Source organism: Siphateles boraxobius, unplaced genomic scaffold (genome assembly GCF_051911475.1).
Source record: "Siphateles boraxobius isolate OS27281-9 unplaced genomic scaffold, OSU_SipBor_1 24, whole genome shotgun sequence".
Taxonomy (NCBI): Eukaryota; Metazoa; Chordata; class Actinopteri; order Cypriniformes; family Leuciscidae; genus Siphateles; species Siphateles boraxobius.
The window spans coordinates 2,652,417-2,678,599 of record NW_027508855.1 but is presented as its reverse complement, the minus strand read 5'-3'; the positions used below and the strand labels follow the sequence as shown (position 1 = coordinate 2,678,599).

Genomic DNA, 26,183 nt, shown 5'->3' with positions numbered 1-26,183 from the left:
AGGCGCGCGAGCCGTCTTGCCTATGTCTGCACGCTGCCGCACAGCGTTTTACATTAATCAAAATTAAAGGATAATTTTTGGCTTCAATATCTCGTGGAAAAGAGGTTTTCCCCATAGCGTAAGATATTACGCAGTACGAGAGATACTCTCGTAAGAGAACGAAGCCTTGCTTAGATGACAGAGAAACAATCGGGAGTTATTTCGCAATAAACAAATTTAAAGTTTACATAACGGTTCAAAATGTTGATGTCAGTAAGATTTGTTTAATGAAAATAATATTTTTATTCAACAAAGGATCGATGCATTAAATTGATCGAAAGTGTCAATCAAGGGTTTTACAAGGGTTATTTAAAAAAAATTATTAAAGAAAAACTATTTCATATGATGAACAAAGTTGAAAGAACAGCATTTATGATAAATTTTATGCAAAATTATTTGGTTTCCACAAAAACATTAAACTGTTTTCAACATTGATAATAATAAGAAATGTTTCTTGAGCAGCAAATCAGCATATTAAAATGAATTAAAAGTCACTGACTAATTACAGGCGAGTTTAGAGCACAATTCACAATATTTAGTGGTCATGAAAACGTATTCAGATTTAGCATATTAATGATGCATTCACCTCATAAATCATGCACACTGCTCTAGCACAGGAAAGTGCATGTAAGCTCAAGTGCATGCTTTTAAAATTAAAAAGTATTGGTATCGGTATCGATATCGGGGATACTGGCCCTGTATTTACTTGGTATCGGATATATACCGAATTTTGCAGTATCGCCCACCCCTACTAGATATTTACTCTGCATTTGACACAATCTCTAAGAGCATGGGCGAGGCTAGCCCCCTAAAATTTGGAGTAAGAAAGGTTTTTGTTCTAAAAAATGTGCTCGTCTTTGACAAGGTTAAATAATATCCAAAACATACTCTGTAGTTTAAAATGTATATGTTAAAGATGAAAATTAAAACATCCCCGGCCCCGCTTAGCAAATATGGTGTCATCCTACTTCTCCTCTGCACCTGCACCGCTCAGCACGGCCGTCATCCAACGCGAAACACACGCAGAGTGAGAACACGTTATGTAGTGTTGTGAATCAACTAAGTTGCTCCAAAGCTGTGTCTCACACACGTCTTTCCTTTTACCTAGAGTTGTTCCGATTCCGAAACCATATCGGACGGTGAGTGGAGTCAGTATCCTGAATCACCATGGTACACCTATAATAACCCTGCTGAAAAAAACAATAGAAACCATTACATAATTGCTAATGGTTTTAATGGTTATAAAGAGAACTGTATTGGTTTTAATGGAAACTGTAATGGTCCTAGTGGGTCTCTATTGGTAGCCTAAGTTACTTTTTTCTATTGGTGGCATGTTTTGTCTATTTGTCTGTATTGGTTTTAATGGAAACTGTAATGGTCCTAGTGGGTCTCTATTGGTGATTTGCTTTCTTCTATTGGTGGCATGTTTTTTCTATTGGATACCATTAAGGACCAATAGAACACCTTTGGCAACTTTAAGTGTTTATTTTCGGACTATTTTAGTCCAACCGGTCGACGCCGCCGCCGCTGTGGACTAGCACAGGACCTGGGTGACTCGTCCATTGCGACTGTAAAAAATAGTCCACAGTCATAAACGGAGAGAATGTAGCGACGGATACATTGTTCTTCCGCAAGACACATGCAGTTGTGTTTATTAACTGCTAGAGCGTGAAACAAAAACAGCAGTGACACAAATACACTGCGTACCTGTGTAGTGCGTACGTATGTCTCTCTCTGTTGTTAAAGTGTATCGTTAATTTGATACTCAATTTAACAATCGGGAGTCAATGAATTGTTATTCATTCCTAGATTTATATCTGTTATTTTTCAATTGTGGTTGTGGCTGACTATCAAACTAGACAATAAAAGAAAGTTTAATGTTTTTCTTTTGCTGTATTTTTTCACACACAGAGGATTTAACCTTAACTCCTGAACTGCTAGCATCTCTCTCTCTCTCTCTCTCTCTCTCTCTCTCTCTCTCTCTCTCTCTCTCTGTGGCCTGCCAGTCAGCAATGGACATACGACAGTAAAAAAAGACAGATTCAGGTGAGAGACTATCCATAATAACCTCTGTCTTGTTTTTTTGTTTGTTTTTTGGTTCTTCTGAAAAGTGTTAAGCTAAAGTAGGCTAACAGATAATGCAACTGTTACAGGGGGCTGTCTGTGTGAGCTCTCACAATTAAGCTGGTGTTCTGAAAAGGTCTAAAAAAATAATCTGGATTTTGGAGTTAGTTGAACCAATGTTAAATTGATTAAGTTATTTTTCAATAGACGTATTTTTTGTTTTTGTGTGAAAAGAGGGTGGGCGGTGGCAGTGGGGTTCATTGGGTGCTCAGCACCCCTAAAGCTCTGACCCTAGAATCGCCCCTGTCTCACAGTATTCTCATCTCACGACTCTCTGCTCTTGGTATTTCTGGAACTGCCCTTTCCTGGTTCACGTCCTACCTGTCTGGTCGCCAGCATTACATCTCTATCCGCCAGGTTAAGTCCACTACTGCCTCTGTCCCAATTGGTGTTCCCCAGGGTTCTGTTCTTGGGCCTCTTCTCTTCATCATCATCTACATTCACCCATTTGGTCATCCGTCATCATGGCTTTAAATTCCATTGCTACGCAGATGACACCCAACTACAGTATACATCCACTCTCAAAGCAATGCTCCTTTCCCCACAAATTCCATATCAGCTTTTATTGATTATATTAATGCTTGGATGACCAGTAATTTTCTCAAACTCAACACTGATAAAACAGATCTACTTCTTATTGGTTAACCTCAAATTACATCCCGTTTCTGTTTTGACAATGTTATTATTGCTGGAGTTTTGGTCCAACCTTCCACCACTTTAACCTTGGTATAATCTTTGATTCCTGTCTTTCCTTTCTTCCACACATCTCCTTGCTCACTAAGTCTGCCTTCTTTCACCTTCATAATATCGCGAGCTTACGTTCATTTCTGAATATCAGCAATGCTGAGACCCTAGTTCACGCTTTCATCACTTCAGGGCTTGACTACAGCAATTATCTTTCCTATGGCTTACCCAATTCATCAATAAATAAGATCCAATATATTCAGAACTCCGCAGCTAGGGTCCTCACATAACCTACACAAAGAAATGTTCCAACATTACTCCGATTTTACGCAGACTTCATTCGCTACCAGTTCGCTTTCATATTCAATGCAAGCTACTCCTTATCATATTCAAAGCACTCCATGGTCTTGCCCCTAACTATATTTCTGATCTCATCCATACCTACTCAAACTATCTTCTACTTTCTTCAAACTATCATCGTTTGGTGGAAAGGCTTTTTGTACCGCTGCCGCAACTCTTTGGAATTATATTCCCCAACACATCCACGACCTTTCTTCATTACACGATTTCAAAACCCACCTTAAAACATATATTTTTACTACTTGTTTCCCTGACCCCTGACTCTATGATCTGATTTTTATATGTACCTCTATTATGTTATCAATATCAGTTTATTTGTTTCTGTCATTTTTGTTTATTTGTAGCTACTTTGTTGTAAAGCAACCTTGAGTTTTCTGAAAGGCGCTATACAAAATAAACGTATTATTATTATTATTATTATTATTATTATTATTATTATTATTATCATTATTATTATCACGGACTCAGCAGCTCTGGTTGAGTTGGGCAGGTCATTCCTCAGCATGGAAAAGACCAGAAAAAAGTCAGAGAAAGAGATTTTGTGCCTCTTTGAGATGGCACTGGATGGAAGTTTCTGGGTGGCACTTAAGTCTGAAGTAATAAGTTTAGGTAAAAGGGAGCAGAGCCAGTGGTTGAACAGTGTATAATAAAGATCTCATAGTCCTAATGACAAGTAACCTCAGACATAACAAAAGAGTGACCTCTTCTGGTTGCAATCACATCTGCCTCAATAGGGCTTTTGAACAAATAAGTCTTGACAGATGTTTTCCCCTTTCCACTCACATTTACTTACTGATATTCTAGAAAGAAAGAAAGAAAGAAAGAAAGGCAGTATTCAGCGGGTTTGTTTCAGATTTATACTTGTCCTTTTCTTCCTACTTTTTTCCTTAAGGTGTTGACAAAAATTACTTTAAATTATATATATATATATATATATATATATATATATATATATATATATATATATATATATATATATATATAATTAATAAAAATATAATTAAGCTACACAGTCATAAATTAATCAACTCTTCTGCTGGAAAATAATGCTGTGCATGACAAAAATTATTGATTTGTTTATGTTACTTATTCAGCCCATTCTTATTGATGCTACCAAGGCTACTCCTGTTCACAAGCTTATTTTACCTTGGTGACAAGATGAAGCTATCTAGTACATGCACACATCCAGAACTCAGGCACGAAGTCACGTGTTCCACCCGGACTGGTTTCCACTGCGCACCCATTCAGTTACAACCGCCTGACGGGAGAGAACATGGCAGCTCAGGCAAGTCCAATATATAATGTTTTATTTTAGAATTATTGACGAATTTGCGATTCTCTTAGAATATATATAATATAATATACGTATTTACTACTATTATGTGCTGTCTTTAAGGCCTAGGACTGTTTTGTGAATAACATTACTTATGTAAGCTTGCCGCTTTTTAGCACATGTGCTTTAATTTATTACAATAATAATTCAGATATAATCCTTTTTCACACGGTGTGTTTCAATTTATTACAATAATAATTCATATATAATCCAGAGCTTTGAGATTTCGATGTGCGTTCGTGAAAATGGCTTTAACGTTAATCTTTTTTAGTTGCTGTTCTTTTACTAGGCTGCTTTATGGTTGCCTCCAGTGTTTTTATTGGGAATATGAAACTCCAGCATGTATACTGCATTATTTGCGCATTTGCCACAAATTGTCATCTCTGTAAAGTTAGTAAAATTACGATACCGCATCTTACAGTTTAACGTTTCACTTTACTGACTAGCATTATTAAAAGTTAAACTATCTGGAAACTGTGTTGCGCTCCTGTGTCACTATGGCAACGCACGCGTTTAACGGTTGTTTACTGAACAAATTAGTTCCCAACGAAGCATTAAACAAGGAAAACATCACAACGAAGCATTTAAACATAACTTGGCATTTATTATTTTATAAGTTATGTTTACCTTTTTAATTTATGAAAGGTTGCAACCACGAAGGTTCCGGAGGTGCGAGACATCACTCGCATTGAGAGGATTGGTGAGAAACTTAATTAACGTAACATCATTACAATAGCGTAAAACACACACACACACACACACACACACACACACACACACACACACACACACACACACACACACACATATATATATATATATATATATATATATATATATATATATATATATACAGGTCCTTCTCAAAAAATTTGCATATTGTGATAAAGTTCATTATTTTCCATAATGTAATGATAAAAATTAAACTTTCATATATTTTAGATTCATTGCACACCAACTGAAATATTTCAGGTCTTTTATTGTTTTAATACTGATGATTTTGGCATACAGCTCATGAAAACCCAAAATTCCTGTCTAAAAAAATTAGCATATTTCATCCGACCAATAAAAGAAGTGTTTTTAATACAAAAAAAAAAAGTCAACCTTCAAATAATTATGTTCAGTTATGCACACAATAGTCAATACTTGGTCGGGAATCCTTTTGCAGAAATGACTGCTTCAATGCAGCGTGGCATGGAGGCAATCAGCCTGTGGCACTGCTGAGGTGTTATGGAGGCCCAGGATGCTTCGATAGCGGCCTTAAGCTCATCCAGAGTGTTGGGTCTTGCGTCTCTCAACTTTCTCTTCACAATATCCCACAGATTCTCTATGGAGTTCAGGTCAGGAGAGTTGGCAGGCCAATTGAGCACAGTAATACCATGGTCAGTAAACCATTTACCAGTGGTTTTGGCACTGTGAGCAGGTGCCAGGTCGTGCTGAAAAATGAAATCTTCATCTCCATAAACTTTTCAGCAGATGGAAGCATGAAGTGCTCCAAAATCTCCTGATAGCTAGCTGCATTGACCCTGGCCTTGATAAAACACAGTGCACTGACACCAGCAGCTGACATGGCACCCCAGACCATCACTGACTGTAGGTACTTGACACTGGACTTCAGGCATTTTGGCATTTCCTTCTCCCCAGTCTTCCTCCAGACTCTGGCACCTTGATTTCCGAATGACATGCAAAACTGAGCAACAGTCCAGTGCTGCTTCTCTGTAGCCCAGGTCAGGCGCTTCTGCCGCTGTTTCTAGTTCAAAAGTGGCTTGACCTGGGGAATGCGGCACCTGTAGCCCATTTCCTGCACACTCCTGTGCACGGTGGCTCTGGATGTTTCTACTCCAGACTCAGTCCACTGCTTCCACAGGTCCCCCAAGATCTGGAATCGGTCCTTCTCCACAATCTTCCTCAGGGTCCGGTCACCTCTTCTCGTTGTGCAGCGTTTTTTGCCACACTTTTTCCTTCCCACAGACTTCCCACTGAGGTGCCTTGATACAGCACTCTGGGAACAGCCTATTTGTGCAGAAATTTCTTTCTGTGTCTTACCCTCTTGCTTGAGGGTGTCAATGATGGCCTTCTGGACAGCAGTCAGGTCGGCAGTCTTACCCATGATTGCGGTTTTGAGTAATGAAACAGGCTGGGAGTTTTTAAAAGCCTCAGGAATCTTTTGCAGGTGTTTATAATTAATTAGTTGATTCAGATGATTAGGTTAATAGCTTGTTTAGAGACCCTTTTCATGATATGCTAATTTTTTGAGACAGGAATTTTGGGTTTTCATGAGCTGTATGCCAAAATCATCAGTATTAAAACAATAAAAGACCTGAAATATTTCAGTTGGTGTGCAATGAATCTAAAATATATGAAAGTTTAATTTTTATCATTACATTATGGAAAATAATGAACTTTATCACAATATGCAAATTTTTTGAGAAGGACCTGTGTGTATATATATATATATATATATATATATATATATATATATATATATATATACACGTGTGTGATAAAAATGGCTAGTTTATTTACAGAATGAATGTACGGAAGTAAAGATGCCATAAAAGTTGACTTCTGTCGCAGGTGCACACTCTCACATTCGGGGCCTTGGGTTGGATGATGCCTTGGAGGCACGACAGGTAATTTTCAAAAAATATGATTGATTTACCAATTTCAACATACTTGTCGTTGGCTTAAATATTGCTCACAGTATTTTTTTAAACAAAATGCTAAACCTCTCTCTCACCAGGTGTCTCAGGGTATGGTGGGTCAGCTGGCATCTAGGAGGGCAGCTGGGCTGATCCTTGAAATGATCAAAGATGGTCAAATTGCTGGTCGTGCAGTCCTCATTGCTGGCCAACCTGGAACGGGCAAGACGGCTATTGCTATGGGTGAGTTTTTCATCATGATTAATCACATATATATTATATTATGTTGCTTTTTATATTGTAAAGCCATTGTAAAATATTATATGCTTACATGTGACATTACAAACTCTGTAAACAGCACAAGACCTATTCACGATTGAGAGCTTTTTATTGTACAGGTATTGCTCAGTCCCTTGGCCCTGACACACCTTTCACTGCTATGGCCGGGAGTGAGATTTTCTCTCTGGAGATGAGCAAGACAGAGGCTCTGAGCCAGGCCTTCCGCAAAGCTATAGGAGTCAGGATAAAGTGAGTGAGGCCGATTGAATGGTGAAGCAGGATGAAGACACCGACCTCCACAAATATTAACATGCTTGTTGTCATTTCGTCATTATGATCCGTCAAAGATAGAGGGCTATGGGCTGTCTATGGATTTGAAGGAATATTTATATATACTTATATATATAGACTTACCCTCATGTTGTTTCCCGTGTACTTTCGTTGTATTAGAAATAGCCATTATTTAAATTAGTGTTTGTTAATTTGTTGGAATTTAGATTCATTATACTTATATATATATATATATATATATATATATATTAGTGCTGCACTATTAATCATATCGCAATCGTGATGTCAAGCCTATGCGATTACATGCCGCAAAATGCTGCGATTTTATGGAATAAATAAATTTGAGCTGTCAACGTTAATGCGTTAAATTGATTAAATATTGATTCAATATTTAATGCAATTAACGCAGCATCCGTTATTTTTTGCCATCCTTTGGCTAGTGTTACATTATATAATCCAGCTCTTATTCGTGCAAATGCTTTTAAACCATTCATGCACGACAAGACAAAAGAGAACCCGCTGCCTGTGAATGTCCTGACTGCAGTGACGCACAGAAAGATGCGTGCCAGTATCGTGCGCACAGACAGCACGCCAGAATACAGTTCTCTTTCGCGCTTGAATGAACAATAACACAAAATTATACCAAAATGTTTCTTCATAACATAAGAGCAGTCTTATGATGAACGTGAAGAGTTGTGAGAGAAAGAGTCGCGTATCAGACCCACGTCTCTGTCAGCAGCGGCTGGTCTTAAAGGGACAGCAGCCAATAAAGCTTTAATAAGGATTAGTCTATATTTAATTTATAATTTATGCAGTGCAGACTGTTTGATAACTTTGTTCAATTTCTGTATGTCCTACCTGTTAGACAGTAAGGACACAGGTAAATAGGACATTTATTTTATGCTTTTGTACAATTGAGACAATAACAAGTTTGCAGTATTGCAAAGATGATGTCTCTATTTAATTTTGTAAAAAATATTATTTTAATTTGAAAACACTGTGTATTTAGTTATTGCTAGTTTGAGTTGAGAAATACACATTTCAGCATTATCACTAATCTGTGTGTGCATTGTTGACTCATGAAACCATTTGTTTATTATATCGCAATATTGACCTCAATAAACTCAATATGACATTTTCCCCAATTCGTGCAGCCCTAATATATATATATATAATTATTATTATTTTGTATTTTTTTTTGATAGTTCCAGCATAAAGTTAATTTAATACTTCAAAAAGTATGGCATGACTGCTTATATTCTATATTTGTTGTCTGGTAGAGAGGAGACTGAGATCATTGAAGGAGAGGTGGTAGAGATTCAGATCGACAGACCGGCTACAGGAACTGTGAGTCTGTGCTCTTCTCCCTCCATTAACCAGTTTCACTGAATTAACCTTTCAGTTTTGTTACCGTTGTTTTTTCAGCACCAGACTCATCTCAACTGCTAAAAATAATTAAGAGAGTAGCCTAATTTTTGAAACTCTAAATAGGGGTGTGCGATATCACGATTTTTGATCGTGGACGATTAAGATGTCTTCACGATCTGCTTTTGAAGAAATATCATAGTATTCGTGCTACAGTGCATTCTATCCGTTCAGTTCTTGCGCCTCCGTCTCAACAAACTCTACAATGCGACGTACATTCACATCGCACGTTAAAGGGATAGTTCACCCAAAAATGAAAATTAGCCCATGATTTACTCACCCTGAAGCCATAATAGGTGTATATGACATTCTTCTTTCAAACGAATACAATTGGAGTTATATTAAAACATGTCCTGGCTTTTCCAAGCTTTATAATGGGAGTCAATGGGTATATTTTTTTGGAAGTCACATACAGCAAACATCTCCTCACTATCCGCTTGCTGCCTGTCCCCTGAACACACTGTAAAAAAACGCGGTCTCTGCAGACACCCCAGGCTCCACAAACGGCAACAAAAACAAACTGGGCTAACCCGCACCACGAAACATAAGAAACTGTTCCAGCCAATAACCGCCAAGAAGGATTTGGCGGTTAGTGTGCGGATGAGGAGGAGGGAGGGTCTAGCCAGCCTCCGTTTTGTTTGACAATACTTTGAATGTCAACAAGAAGTGACGTCACCCAACATCGCTTAGAGCACCTTGAACCTAAATCTCTGCCATTCTTTTTTATTTTATATTTTGTTACCTAAGGCATTGTTTTTAAAATATGGACATTAGTTTGGCTGTAATGCTCACTTACTTGCAAAATAGTAAAATCAACATGAAAAAGAATCGTGATAAAATTGTGAATCGTGAACCCTAAATAATAAAAAGGTTAATGTCAGCATTAAACAGAATATTTTGATCGTTTTTCTTCCCTGTGGTGACATACAGTGCTTAGCATAAGTGAATACACCCATATTAAAGTTGACTAAAAAGAGGAATAGAAAAAAATCATCTTTTGGAAATTGTTTTTAATGCCTTAATTTAAAAAAATGAGGAAAAATCCATCCTTTAAGGACACAAATTTTCTTTGTGAATGAATAATGTATCATAAATAAATAAATGTTCTTCCTTATAATAGAGGGGGCATAAGTTAGGACACCCCTATGTTAAATTCCCATAGAGGCAGGAAGATTTTTATTTTTAATGGCCAGTTATTTCATGGATCCAGGATACTATGCATCCTGATAAAGTTCCCTTGGCCTTTGGAATTAAAATAGCCTCACATCATCACAAAATCTGCCTGCCTCTATGGGAATTTAACATAGGGTTATACTGACTTATGTCCCCTGTATTTTAAGGAAGAACATTTATTTATTTACTACTGTTTATATATATATATATATATATATATATATATATATATATATATATATATATATATATATATATATATATATATATTCACTGTATATATATTCACTGTATAAATATTCACTGTATAAATATATATATATATATATTCACTGTATATATTTGAGTAAAATTACATCATGAACAAGAAGAAAATGTAGGGTGGGACTTTATATTCTCCATCAAGAAGTGATTGGATCGTTGTCGTTTGATAATTGCTGCATTTCATGTGATTGAATTTTCATGTGAGTGATATTGATCAGCAGGTAATGCTGAAATAATGTTGTGAGAGGCTGGCACAGTAATGTTTTTGATTAAAGATTATAAAGAATAATGATGTGCACACTTAATTAATAATAAATACTGCAGTTTTCCATTAAAAAAACTGTCATTGTGACTGTAACATTTGAAATACCTTGAGAAGCCGAAGCAAATAAGAATTTCATCACGCAACAGACTTACCGCAATGCACTCTAATTCAATTCACCTATTTGGGTGGAAAGCATTATTAAAGATGTTTATCATTCTTCAATGGGAAATTAAGTTTTTGTTATTATGAAATTGAGAAATGAGTTTTCAGCTACTGTGATAAGTTGAGTGTAGGGCTCATATTAGTGCTCAATGTGACTGCTTGCATAGAAGCTAGGACATGTCCCTAAGTGAACTCAGTTAGACTTGATTCATTTCCTCTCCTTTCTGTATTTGTGTTAAGGGTGCAAAAGTGGGTAAACTCACGCTGAAGACGACAGAGATGGAAACCATCTATGACCTGGGGACCAAAATGATCGAGAGCCTCAGTAAAGAGAGAGTACAAGCCGGGTATGTAGATTATAAAACTGAAAAAATGTGATCCTCAATGGATCAGACACAAATGGATCAGACTGCACTGCCCTCCTACAAAATGTATTAATCGTGTTTGTAATTTTTACTACCAAAACACCGGGGTTCTCATTTATAAAGCTGTACATAGGATCATTTCTAAAAGTGTACGTGTGCCCGAAAGCCAAAAAATATTCAGACTTATAAAAGAAAACCAGAACCTGCGCCAAGTTCCTTTATAAATCCCAGTCAGCGGAAGATTGTGTGCACTTGCGTCTATTTCACCCTGTCTCCTACCCGAAATAACCATATATGGAGCTTACAACGCCTAGTTTTACTATGCATACCCTCATAGGCAGAAACAGATAGGCCTTATTGTTCTTCATTGATCATTATTTGCATGAAAATATTTTGTCAGACCATAAGTTCTGCTATTATCATGTGCTTAGCAATCCTCGCTGTAGTTAAAACATTAAAACACAGCATGCCACAGGAAAAGTATTCAAAAGCATCACATCCACCACAAATATTTCTATTAATTAGAATATTAAATGTTGTAACTTCTCGGTAATGTTTTTTATGTAATTTAAGTGCTTAACTCCATTTATGACAATGGAATATTTAATCTAAATATGTATATCATATGTAAAACATAGGTTAAATCATTCTTTTATTTATTTCAACTGTTTTTGTGAACATACACTGCATTTATGATCAGTGTTGGGCAAGCTACTTAGAAAATGTAGTGAGCTAAGCTAGCAGTTACTCTACATTAAGGGGAGAACTTCCACTCTCAGTAAACTTCCGGCTTCTGAACTGGTGCAGTTCCACTCTGGCTCCATTTGAGGGCGCTCACAGGATGAGTGCAGAATGAATGGAGGTCTATGAAGCTACTGTATACCCCTCAAAATCCACTTTTCTCAGGATATAATTTTTTGTCTTGTAATTTGAATGTTGTATTCAAAAGGAGATGCAAAGAAATTACACATTGCTGGGTGTTAGATTTTTTTAGAGTCACTTATTTGCTTTTAAAAGTCTTAATGACGTCATACTAGGGCTGTGAATCTTTGGGTATGCAGCGAATCGATTCGATTCACGATTAATAGGTTTTCAATTCGATTCAAGAACGATTTTAGCAAATTCAGAAAGATTCGATTCAATGCGATTCACATTAAAATTCGATGCAATTCGATACGATTCTTAATTTTTTCTATGCATTCATAGGATTATTTATATGCTCCCCCCAATGGGTCTTAGTCAGGGTGTGAATTACACAGTGGTCTTCGGGGGTCAGAGAGTGGGGACAAAAAAAACCCCAATGACACTGTCTATTGTTAATGTTAGTTCATGTTAGTTTTTAATGAATCAATTATTCTAACAAATATTTCCAAAGCCTGTAAATTAGCATCTGTAGAAATGTAAGCCAAGATATTAAAAGGCTTTAAAAGTATTGTTAGTTCATAATGCTAACTATTTTGTAGGATAGTGTTAATGTATACATAACCTTAAAGTGTTGCTGGTACATTAAACATCCTTCCATTGTGAGGCTAAAAATACCATGAACTTTCTAACTTTTCCTCATGGAATATTAAGTATTCCTCATGGAATACGCTTTGTTCTCTTTATACTGAACATTTTCCTTATGATTCTGAAAGAAAACGCGCCGGGTGTCTACTTGTGCTATAGTAACGATTACGAATGCAACTTTAATGCGCATCTTACTTCAGCTCTTACTTCAGTGTAATTAATATTGTAGTTATTTCAGCAGTTTCCTTCGTACATTCAGTTTAACGACATTAAGTTAAATTTAATTCATGATTCATAGGAAGCATGTGCATTTTAGGTCTATTATATGCGTTTTCTCTTTCCATGTAATAAATGCGCACTCTTGAATAAGTGGGGTTTTACTTCAACTGCTCAGGACGGGTATGACCCATTTCCGTAAAACTTCAGTATCTTATCTTAAAGAAAATAACGGCGACGTTTCCACGCAACGAACGCGTTGTTTCATACCAGTGCCCACGCAATGACATGGCAGCTTTATCAATGGCTTGAGCGGTTTGACTCAAGACTTGCTTTCTCGATAGAGAGCTGTCATCTGCTCATGTGAACATCAGTGGCTGTCCTGAGGAGAGCTCAAACATAGACTGCTCAAAAATCTGTAGATGAGAGCTATATGGGACAGAGCGCGAGCGAAATCCAGTGAAAGATGGTAAAGAGCACAGCGAGTATCTGTGAAGGAGAGCTGTGAGGACGCAAAATGACGCTGCACAACGCCTCCATTAATTCGCGCATGTAGTCATTTAATGTATATATATTTTAAAGCACTGAATCCCTATAGAATCGCAAATTATTAGATTCTTAGCATTTTAAATCGAATATTGACCGAAATAAACGACTCACGATTCAAAATACATGTTTCAAGATAATCGATCCATGGAGAAAATGAGTGTCAAAAAAACTTTTCAGCGCTAGATCGCCTCTTATTTAACAAATGAACAAAATAAATGCTCTGAGTTAACTGGAGATGTTTTTATTTATTTGTATTGGTACATTCGTGCCGCGAGATGTTTCAAAAGTGGTGGTGGTATTTAATTGTTTTTGATCTGACATAGTTGGTTCCTCAACTATATCAGATTCAGATTATTTTATTTAATGCCATGTCAGCATTCAAAGCTATTTTCATGGCAAAAATTCACTTATAAAAATACAAATATCATGTAAATACAATAAAACGAAACAAAACAAGACGTAATTTTATACAATATATATTTTTAAATGAACATATGATAAAAAATCCAAAACCTTTTCAGGCATAATCTCATTAAATATGTCCTTTAATGAAGTAACTTCATAAAAGAGCATTCTGCTCAACTACATCAGACGTTCATAATAATAACAGAAAAAAACTTGCCATAGTTTTGTCCTTTTATCAGTAGCCAGTTTTGGTGTAACAAGTTGTACATTTTGTTGCCAATTAGTAAATGTAGTGGGTGTATTAAGAGGCTAAAATTTCCAAATATGCCTAAGTGTATCTTGATCCCCTCCCATTAAGCTGATCTGTTGTGTGTTGGTCTGCCTGACCCCTCTTTGTTTGGAATAATTTAATGTTACTCTGCCTTATTTGGGAAAGCTGGCCTACAGTAGCCTTAAAACATCTCATTTTCTAAATACAATTAAATAAGCATTTCTACAAATGGTGCAAACTCTGCTAGATTATAGATAAAAGATTCCCATTCCCCTGCTATTCTGTGATCGGCAATCGGCAGATCATGATTTTGGTGATCGGTAATCGGTGATCGGCCCCAAAAATGCTGATCGGAGCATCTCTAGATTTTATTTAAGTTTACTTACCTTCTTTTCATCCAAGAACTGACAAATTCCATGAAATTCTGCGTTATACAGTAAATTTCGTTTTTATGCATGGATACTGCGATTCAGTCCATGTTTTCCACATTGCAGTAATGAAATCATATGGCCCTATGGTTGCCAACCAACGTAAAAGAAGTCACCGTCACTAACTGATCCAGCATCATTGATACTTAGCAGTTGTATTTCCGATTTGAGCTTCGCTACTGAAAAGCTATTTGATTCAGAAAACAGCGACGCTTCCACCATGCTACTGAGAAATGTAGTTAAACTAGTAGCGTCACTACTTGTAGCGACGCTACCGCCCAACACTGTTTATGATTAGGACTCATAAGGAAGATTTAAAGCATTTTTTCCTTCATCTGCCGTCAGTCCCTCAGCTGACCATTGGTGTCGCCAAACTGCTCAGTCTCCAAAAAGTTTGTCCGCATGGGTCAGAGTTTGCATGCAGGTGCGCACATTTTCCCATCAAGTCTGTTTTTATAAACAACTTGTGGGTTGGAAGTGGCGTACGCCTTATTCAGTGCCTGTTTGTGATTATACAGCGGTTATAAATGAGGCCCCTGAGTTTGTCTTATCTGGATTCCAGTAGTGAGCCCTGGAGTTGTTGCATTATTACTATTATTAATAGTATTAATAATGTTATTATTGTTAGTAGTAGTAATCCTTTTTTATTATTATTAATAGTAAATGTTATGATTATTATTCATTTTAATTACATAATGTTGATAACAGATTACCCATGCATAAAGTCATACAAAGCCCCCCCCCCCCGGCCACAGTTTTTTCAGTGCTTTAACTGTTGGCACATTGTCATATTTCATATTCTGCAGAGATGTGATCACCATTGATAAAGCCACAGGAAAGATTAGCAAGCTGGGAAGGTCTTTTACTCGAGCAAGAGATTACGACGCCATGGGGTCACAGGTACACATTCTCTCTTCGTCTATGAAATGAATCCATCAATCAATGACAACATTTTCCTGAGAGTTTTTTTTTTTATATACTGTTGCTGTTTATTTCAGACACAGTTTGTGCAATGTCCAGAGGGAGAACTGCAGAAACGGAAGGAAGTTGTTCACACCGTCTCTCTTCATGAAATTGACGTCATTAACAGCCGCACTCAGGGATTCCTGGCCTTATTTTCAGGTTTGTCACAGCTTTTTAAAAGTGACAAACTAGATAATGAGATGCTCAGTGAAACTAATCCTTGATTATTTTTTCAGAATGAAATGGCTCTGTAGATGTTTGTGTGTTTGCTGTAGTTGATGTTTGATTGTCTGTTCTGCAGGTGACACAGGAGAGATTAAGTCAGAGGTTCGGGAGCAGATCAATGCTAAAGTGTCCGAGTGGAGAGAAGAAGGGAAAGCTGAGATTATTCCTGGGGTAAGCAGGCCAGACAAATAAGACAGAGGAACCACTTACTTTAGGGCTTTTTTTCTTGAAAATCGTCCAACCATTGACTGGTTTTTAAGAAAAAATGTAAGAGTACAGACTTCAATTTAACCCTTTAAATGTTTGATTCCATTTTCTTTCATTAAAATAAAAAACACCTAATTCTTAAATCAATAAAATGCTGTAGAATTGCCTCCAAAATGTAGGTATTAAATAATATCTTATATATAGTGCATAAAAAACTGCATACAAATCTCTATGCACCATTGGCTCAATATATTCCATCCATATCTATTAAATCATTCAAGCAATTCCTCATAACATACAAATAATAATTTGTATGATTCTCTCTATTTTAAAACTAGATGTGAATTATATATTTTTAAGGGTAAAAATAATTTTTACATGCAGCTTTTCTGAGGCTACAATGCCTGAAGATTTTAAACTGGCCACCAGAATGTTGTAACCAAGAAATATTTTCATTTGTGTATTTCAAGTCTACCCTAAATTAAACCTTTTTATTGCCATCTTATATCCATCATGTTTTAAAATGTGTTTGTTATTTTGAGGTAGCGCCATTCTATGGAGAATTTATGCCTGCAATGGAAATGCATTGTTTTGTTGTTGAGCTTTTTTTTTTTTTTTTGGTGGTTGCAGGTTCTCTTCATTGATGAGGTCCACATGTTGGACATAGAATGCTTTTCTTTTCTGAATCGAGCCCTAGAGAGTGATCTTTCACCTGTACTCGTCATGGCCACTAATCGAGGCATCACCCGGTATACACACAAACACAGCATCAATAACTACCATTAATACATGATGATATTGTGGATCATATCTCCTCATTCACTGTTGTTTCATTTTTACAGTATTAGAGGCACCAATTACCAGAGTCCTCATGGTATTCCCATAGACATGCTTGACCGTCTGCTGATCATTGCTACCACTCCCTACACAGAGAAAGAGACCAGACAGATCCTGAAGATTCGGTGAGAGAACTTTCGAAGGTCATATTGTAGGGCTGCACGATTTGGGGAAAATTGCGTTTTTGCTTGTTCAAATTGTGAGTTTTCGCTTGTTCACATTGTGAGTTTGCGATTTTAAATGCGATTTAAAAAATGTTTTATAAAGCGTACCAAGTTTGTTGTTTCTGCTTGTGGAGCTGCACAATGTTGTGCTTGTATATCAATGATTACTAATAAAAAATATGAAACAAAATAAGAATTATTACTATTGTAATATCACTTTTTGGTTATTAATATAAAACATACAATATGTAAGAATGAATATAATAATAATGATATAACAATTAAAATAATTTTATTTGACAGAAAACCTTTATTTTATGGGTTAAACATGTAGGTGGCCTTTAGCTATAACTCATTAGAAAGGATCTTTTCAGTACACTACACTGGTGAAAAAACATATTTTGGATTATTGTTTACTTCAAAGTTCTTTAGAGAGAAGTATTATTTTTCATATTTTTACCCAAAATAGGATGGTGCGAGCATTACTGAGAGCGATAAATATATGTAATGTATGTTTCATTCATACTGGAAGCCGGACGCCAAAATTCCAAATATGCTTCACAGAAGTAATAAAACCTATTACGTTCTAGGAAAGCCATAATATGGACAAAAGGATCCAGCTATCGCTGTAGCAGAATAAAAAGAAGCTAGAAATGCATTGAATTACTAAACATGAAGACAATAAACGCACGACTGTGACAATATATGGTTATCTGTGTTCAAGCCATCTCAGGTTTTTATCAAACCTTAAGTATAAAGTAAATTTATAATGCAATGCTAAGCAACATTAATTTCAGTATAGAATAATACAGAATCATGTATACCGTCTGCCTCACTCTGTGATAAGAAGCCCCTTCAGATTCCAAATGGAAGTTATTTTAAACACTCGACTGACGTTATGAAGTGAGTTTGAAGTAAAAACATTTGATGTTTTGCTCAGTTTGCTTTTCAAATGCACATCATAAGTGACTCAAACTCAAAGAGCTTATAGAGATCAAGATGCTCTGATCACACTGCTGCTCCCATTATGAAACGCTGTGCATATATTTATTTAATTGAAAAAAAAAAAAAGTAGCCTCTGCAATTTCATAATCAAACTAAGCCAAATCGCAATTTCGGTTTTATATCGATTAATCATGCAGCCCTATAATATCATATATCTAGGCTTGAGAGTTTTGTCTCACTTCTCAACTTACACACGTGTGTTTTGTGTTTCAGCTGCGAGGAGGAGGATGTCGAGCTCAGTGAGGAGGCACACACAGTTTTAACACGTATTGGACTGGAGACTTCCCTCCGTTACGCCATCCAGCTCATCAGTACTGCAGGCCTGGTGTGCCGCAAACGCCGGGTAATGCCAACACACACGTGTCATGGCTAGTGCTGCAAGAAAATACAATACAAGAAGTAGTGAACAAGCATTTTTGGTCTGACCGTGGTTGGCTATTTCTCTCAGGGCACTGAAGTTCAAGTGGAGGACATTAAGAGGGTCTACTCTCTCTTCTTGGATGAGTCCCGGTCTTCACAGTACATGAAAGAGTACCAGGATTCCTTCCTCTTCAATGAAACACGTGAGATTCTTCTCTGCTTTTCATGCCTCTGATTCCTGTGGGTCTTACAGAAAGGTCCCAAGGTCCCATATGTCATATCTTCACAATGAATTTTTATTTTCTCCAGCAAGCATATGCTTAATGTTATTTTGAAGCTGTACATTATTTTATATACAACAAGCAGTGTTCCAAGATTGATACTATACAGACCAACATCACTAGGGTTTTTATGCCACTTTGTCTTAGTGTTGCATTCCACAATTTATCCTGCTTTGCCTTTTTTTTGGAACTGTTTTTATTTGCGGAGCCATAAACCCATATTGTCTCTGAAGTGTTGTATAAAAGCAATATCACAGCAATATCTTGCTGTTGTACTGAATGTCAGCCTACTTTCATCAGCAAAAAGCACAATTGTGAGTGTTATATTGCTTAAAATTTTAAGGTGTAAAATTGACTGTTTACAATGTATTGACTTCCACTTTCTATTTCTTTGTTCAGAATCACCTCAGATGGACACCTCTTAATCAGAGACACTGTGAAAGGGCATGTGCATTCATCGCTCGTGTGAAGTCCATTTACTCCTCGTCCCATAGAAGTGTTCATGCAATTGAGTGTATACATGCTTTCAAGTTTGTTTGTTTTTTTTCTCTCCATCCTCCAAGTTTTTTTCTTCATTTGTTACTTGGTATTGCTAGATTTTATATGTTTTGCATTGAATAAAAAATATTTTTTTCTTGTTGGCTGTATAACATGGCAACCAAAATAATTAAATAAAAACTATTTGGCCACAAATATAATAATACTCTGTTATTAGGCAGCCTCATAAGCATGAAACCATTGATCTTGATAACTGCAAATAAATAATCTAGTGTTTGTGAGCTTAGGCAATATTCATGAATAGATCCTAATGTTCATGCAAGAGGCAATATTCATGAATAGATCCTAATGTTCATGCAAGAAGCAGTGTTTAAGTACTATATATTATTTTAGTATTCATTAAAGGGGTGGTATAATGCCCCTTTTTACAAGATGTAAAATAAGTCTGTTGTCCCCAGAATGTGTAGTCTCTGTTGTCCCCAGTTTTAGCTCAAAATACCACACAGCTATTTTTTACAGCATGTTAAAATTGTCCCTTTTTGAGGGTCAGTAAAACGCGGTGGTTTGTGAGTGTCCCTTTAAATGCAAATGAGCAGCTCCGATTACCTCATGCTGACAAGCACTAAAATGTCAGAAACTGCTCTGCCTTTTTTTGTTTAATCTGGAGTCGGACAGTGATGGAGAGACTCAAGAAGAAGTGACAAAATGTAGAATGCAACAAGACGTTTCTGAATGGTTTGTTGATGAATTTGTGTTGCTGATGTGGAGTTCACTATCTTCAAGCGTATTCTGTCATGGTAATCTTTAAATTGCTTGTTTGGGAACTGTTGTAAAATGCCTATAGCGTGACATGCTAATGCATTTGTGTTACATACTGTGTTGCATGTGAAAACACTGATAGGACAGCTTGAGCAGAATCACAAATGTGCTCTACAACAACTCTTCCTCTTCTCAACATGGACTGCGTGTTCCCGAGGGCAGGGTTTATGTCAATTTTAGGGTTAGTGATGTCACTAACCCGGTAGGAATGTCATGTAGACTAGTCACATCCAGCCGTTTGTTGTAGTCCTTAAAAAACGATTTCTTTAAAAGCAAATATCTTCCTTTGCTTTGAACTTTGTAACTTTGCAGATGTTGTTTATGCTCAAACAGCAACATTACACACTAACTAAAGTTAGAAAGTGAAATCATAATCAAGCACCCCTTTAATATTTTGAATTAGCTTTTATTTTTTTATTTTTTTCAGATTTTAGTTTGTTTCAGTTAGTTTATATGCTTTTGTCATTTTTATTATTAGTTTTTAAATCTATTTAACTTTGTTTTTATTTCACTTGTGGCCAAGGCAACATTTCCCCCTTTTTTATTCACGTTTTTCATCCAATGTTTATAAAAAATTTTTTTTAATGAAAACGATTTTTAAATAGTTTTAGATTTAGTTAACAGTCGACAACAGTGGTGAGAAGATGAGCTGATACTTGTCTGTTTTTCTCCGTGGGCTGCTGGTCAGTTGTAGTACTAAAGCAATTGGCTAGGTGGCAGTATTTAATCAATATTGAGCAGCTCTTTATCCCCCCCATGACACACACACCTTAGTACCAGTGTACGTGAAAGTTTTATTTTATACATATTGCATTTTAATGGGTTTTAAGAGTCGTTTAAAACACTAATTAATGTGATGTTTGTCCACATTTTGCCAGTGCGCACACATGCTATAATGGTTCAAAAGGATTGTATGTACTGAACAAAACCAGAGTGAGATTTAGAAACCCAGAGATTTTGATGTGTGGTCTTCGCTAACCAAGTATAAGACAAGTCAATTCATTCACAGTGTGATGAATATATAAATAGATGGACAGTGGACCTTTTCTTTAGGGCAATTTTAGCAGAAGGGTCAGCAGTCGTCATCATGTCTGAGGTTACAAAGCAACGTTTCCGTACGGTGCATGAGTGAACATAGCCTTCCATTTACAGGGTGTCTGCCTGTTAAAAAAGAACCATGACTAACAAAACAGCAGACTACTTTAAAATGGAGGAAAGAACATGAGAGATAATCCTTGGAGACACATTGAGTAGACGCCACAGGCTGGCCGTCTCAAAAGAGCTTTAGATGAATCTGGGCAGTTAGATGAAATCAAAGGTAACCTATATAAATTGAAAAGGTCTGAGAGAGAGTTGTGTGCGCTCTCTTCGTTCCTCTCTAGCGTCCCAGAGATAAGACTGTAATTCAAAACCTCCCATTAACATGTCAGGATAAATGGCAACGAGAGAAGAAAAAGCTCTGGAAAGCTATAGGCCTACTGAATCCAGGCCCAGTTACTTCAGTGTGATCCCTGAAAGTTATGACATCCGTTACCATTAAGGGGACACTTGACTGTTTCTTAAGACTAATGGACTGGAATTTTTTTTTTTGGCGTGATTATTTTAGGTAGGCTACTAGAGTGGCCAGAAAAAAAAAACTATTTTTGCTTTTTTAGGTTGACTAATCATGACCCACTTTTTCTTCTTCTTCTATCTAGACTTTATACCAAGTGCGCCGAAAAATCCCTTTAAGGGAGCGTTATTGGAATACAAATCACTTTCATGAGAGATTATGTGAAAAAGGAGCCTCGCTGCTCCCTCTTAGCCTTCTTACCTGGGATTTTTGTGATCTTTCATAACTCTCCCCATCTCTCCAGTTCACTCGTGAGGATTAATCTGTCATCTGTATCCCACAAATCCCTCTCAGTCTCTTGCTGTACAGTGCTGGTCAGAATGATTTACCCCCTTGGTAAATATGATCAAAAATGGCTGTAAAAAATTAATCCTTTTGATATTTTATTCTCCAAAACACGTTGGGAACAATTATTTGCCCCCTTTTATTAAATACTTTTTGCAACCTCCTTTTTCCAAGATAACAGCTCTGAGTCTTCTCCTATAGTGCCTGGTGAGTTTGGAGAACAACTGAGAAGAGATCAGAGACCATTCCTAAGAAACTCTCCAGATCCTTCAGATTCCCAGATCCATGTTGGCACTTCTTCTCTTCAGTTCAGCCCACTAATTTTCTATAGGGATCAGATCAGGGACTGGGATGGCCATTGCAGATGCTTGGTTTTGTGCTCAGTGAGCCATTTTTGTTTTGATTTTGATGTTTGTTTTTGGATCACTGTCCTGTTGTAAGATCCAAACATGGCCCCTTATAACATTTAATCGAAATAGAAATCTTTTATAAATTGTAAATGTAATTAATGTCACTTCTGAACAATTTTAATGCATTTTTGTTGAATAAAGGCATTGTTTTGTTTCAAAACCGAATATTGGTTACCCCCAACTTTTAAAGGGTTAGTTCGCCCATTTAAGACATGAAGTTGTATGCAATCCTTACCAGCACTATAGTGCATACACACTGACCCACTCTGGTGTCACCTCCCTGGTCAGAGTTCTGGCAGCTGGAAGTTTTTCAATAAAGTACTCCCGGTTATTTTCCGGGGCCACATAACTCTGCGTTTTTACGTGAAAAAATGATTTGCGTTTCAAAGCTTGATTAATTTACCACACAAAAAACACGCCGGTCAAAATTCATACCTCAGTTTTAATCGGCACTATTTTCTATCCATTTCTATCAATCCGCGCTGCTGTCAACGTCAACGTTCCGATCAGCTGTTCCGATCAGCTGTTGATAGCGCCAGTGGCGTCATGCCCATTCAAAGTGGGGGGGCACGTGCCCCCTCAGATTTTTCCTCCCTGATAATTTTTTTGTCACAACTTTATTCCTATTATGCTCCAAAATTACCAGAGCCTATAAAGACTCAAATGTATTCTCAGAGAAGTGATTTTTCCGGATTAATTGGATTAAAATACATGAATTGGTTATGTCTAAACTGAAAGCAAACCGAGAAAATTGAGAGAAATCTGCTTGTCAAATGCGTGTATATTAGACGCGTCGCGTACAGGTCTTAAAGAGACAGTAGCCCTAATAATAAACATGCAGCCGCTTGTCCTTAAAGGGATAGTTCACCCAAAAATAAAAATTATGTCATTATTTATTCACTGTAATGTTGTTCCAACCCTATATTAATGTATTTCTTGTGCTGAACACAAAAGAAGATATTTTGAAGAATGTGAGTAACCAGACAGTTGCTGGTCCCATTAACTTCCATAGCGAAAAATATACTATGGAAATCACTGGGGTACATCAACTGTTTGGTTACCCACATTCTTCCAAATAACTTCAACAGAAGAAAGAAACTTATTCAGGTTTAAAACAACTTTAGAGAGTAAATGATGACAATTAAAATTTTTGGGAGATCTATTTAATGTTAATAAAACAACAAAATCGGTATATTTTCCTGCTTTTTTGTCCTTAGCCAATCACATGGCTGATTCTTCTGGATGTGTAATAAATCGGTCAGCATCAGCCCGCCCCTTTTTCCTAATATGGTGTCTGTGTATATCAAATCAGCGCTCTAGAATCTTTGCTGTGTATGTTCAAGCAACTCACTCGTCTCGCACGTTGAGCTGGCAATGTTTTACAGATGGTCTTGAAGTGGTAAGTGGGCAAAGCAACAAATCGGCATTGAATTAGTTATCGGATGATATTAAAAGGTAGTGGGATTATTTGTGGTTGACCTGGAAATTTGAACTTGATCAAAAAGTTATGGATTTGATATTAGCTGCGAATTCAGAGCATTAACTTAAGTTGTGTCAGTGTAACGTTATCGATAGCTAGCCTAGTGTAACCGTCAGAAAACAATTGCCTCAGATTGTGCCCCCTCAGAATTTTGGCTTGCATGACGCCCCTGGATAGCGCGACTCGCTGACAACATGTCTGACTGCGAAACTTCTGATGATGAAACCAATTTTAGCACAATGTCAGACGGATCAGATGATGAAAGTAATTTTAGCACAACGACAAAGGGATACCTTTATGAACCGGAGTATAAAAGATCAAATCAAATGTTATTGATTGCAACACAAAACCTCAATTGTGTGTGTGTTCAATCAAATAGTTTTCTCAGCAAATTGTACCAATATCCCTATATACTGTTTTTATATTAGACATCTTTTCACGTGTTTTATAATGGAATCTAAACATCAGCTTGTTTACCGTACAGTTTAGACATGGGATCATAAAGTTAGTAAATAGAGCTTACCCGTGGTACTGGTACAGCAAAACTCTTTAATTTTCCTTTTCCTCCTTGGTTGGGGATGTAATCGTCTTCGCTGAAGTGAGCACTACACATACGAAAATCCTTTATTCTGGATATTTTAGCTCCCGCAGAGTAGCCGATGGCAACCAGCCAAAGCTGTCTCATAGTTATATTCGAAACAGGAAAACGATGGAATCTGAACTTTGAATCACATCCTTGTGGTCACAGCCTGGGAATTTACAAGTTCGCACCAATTTTAATTGAATAATTTTTATGTCGTTGTCAATCGATTGTGTAAACACTATGGAACAGCTGATCGGAACGTGCGCACTGTTGACGTTGACAGCAGCGCGGATTGATAGAAATTGATAGAAAATAGTGGCGATTAAAACTGAGGTTTGAATTTTGACCGGCGTGTTTTTTGTGTGGTAAATTAATCAAGCTTTGAAACGCAAATCATTTTTTCACGTAAAAACGCAAAGTTTGTGGCCCCGGAAAATAACCGGGAGTACTTAATTGAAAAACTTACAGCGGCCAGAACTCTGACCAGGGAGGTGCAACAGAGTGGTTCAGTGTGTATGGACTATAGTGCTGGTAAGGATTGCATACAAATCATGTCTTAAATGGGCGAACCAACCCTTTAAACTATAGTGCGATATTTTCAGTTTATTGCCTACCGGCCATAATATGAAGATAATAATTAATCACCATATTGTATCAGCCACAATATTGGTACATCCTTACCATTTACACTTAGTGACATGCATTTTGATTGATCAGATTGGTGACATTCTATTTTCATTTGCCATAAAAAAATAAAACAGAGTTAATTCCAATCAATTTTTCAAATATAAGTGTTCAGTACATGATTATGCCGATACTGAGCAGCAAAATTTTCTGTTCAATGTTTTCTTCTCTTTAATATTGCTGTGACACGTTCCATGCGTCTCATTCCGCATTCCGACGTACTTCTGTGTAAAGTTTATGTATGTGTCTAATCAGTAATAATGCATGAAGTGACAAAATAAATAACCAAGACTGCGATGTGTGTTATGCAATGCTGTGTATGTTGCTGTAGTTGAGGACAGTGAGGTATGAAGCAATCTGTCCTTGCATGGTCCATCTGTGTGTTTTGTGTACCAGCAAGTGCTCTCACTCAGGGATTGAATATTTAGACCCTGACAGATTGCATGAGTCTGTACGGGTCATCCTGACATAATCACTAATACGCACTCTTCATTGACAGCATGACCCCATGGCTTGCTGCATCCCACACCAAGTGTATGGGTATTTAATTCAGTTTTTTTTTTTTTTGCAGTGTTTCAGACAAGTGTAAGAGAATAAGAAGTCCCTGAAGATGGTGTGGTGCAGTTTCTGTGATGCATTAAGTGGCTGTCATCATCTACTCTCCCTAGAAACAGGCATCTTCATTACGCTCTGAGAACTGCAGCATCCATCTTCACTGAGGACGCACTGTTCTCTCTCTCTCTCTCTCTCTCTCTCTCTCTCTCTCTCTCTCTCTCTCTCTCTCTCTCTCTCTCTCTCTCTGTTTGCTGATCTTCACCTTCTCTTTCTCATTAGTTCTGCTTGTTAAGACTAGACTGTGCAGAACCTCTGACCCCAAGTTTTACATTTTGTCTTTTAATTCATCCTTCAGAGCTTGTGCCACAGACATAAATGTTTCTTAAATCATGCAGATTATTAAGGAAAGGTGGTCTGTTACTTTTCTAAGC

General features: G+C 36.9%; 1 protein-coding gene across 1 annotated transcript; it reads left to right on the top strand.

Annotated features, from left to right (window-relative positions):
* The first annotated feature begins 501 nt into the window (after nucleotides 1-501).
* ruvbl2 (RuvB-like AAA ATPase 2) lies at nucleotides 502-19,519 on the top strand. Its single transcript, XM_077240733.1, has 16 exons — nucleotides 502-2,085; nucleotides 4,302-4,492; nucleotides 5,186-5,240; nucleotides 7,118-7,173; nucleotides 7,284-7,425; nucleotides 7,581-7,710; nucleotides 9,033-9,099; nucleotides 11,282-11,388; nucleotides 15,591-15,684; nucleotides 15,783-15,906; nucleotides 16,049-16,143; nucleotides 16,810-16,928; nucleotides 17,022-17,141; nucleotides 18,399-18,528; nucleotides 18,634-18,748; nucleotides 19,226-19,519. Exons 2-16 carry the CDS (start codon nucleotides 4,481-4,483, stop codon nucleotides 19,249-19,251), a joined length of 1,392 nt encoding a protein of 463 aa, XP_077096848.1. The 5' UTR covers nucleotides 502-2,085; nucleotides 4,302-4,480; the 3' UTR covers nucleotides 19,252-19,519.
* The last annotated feature ends 6,664 nt before the right edge of the window (nucleotides 19,520-26,183 follow it).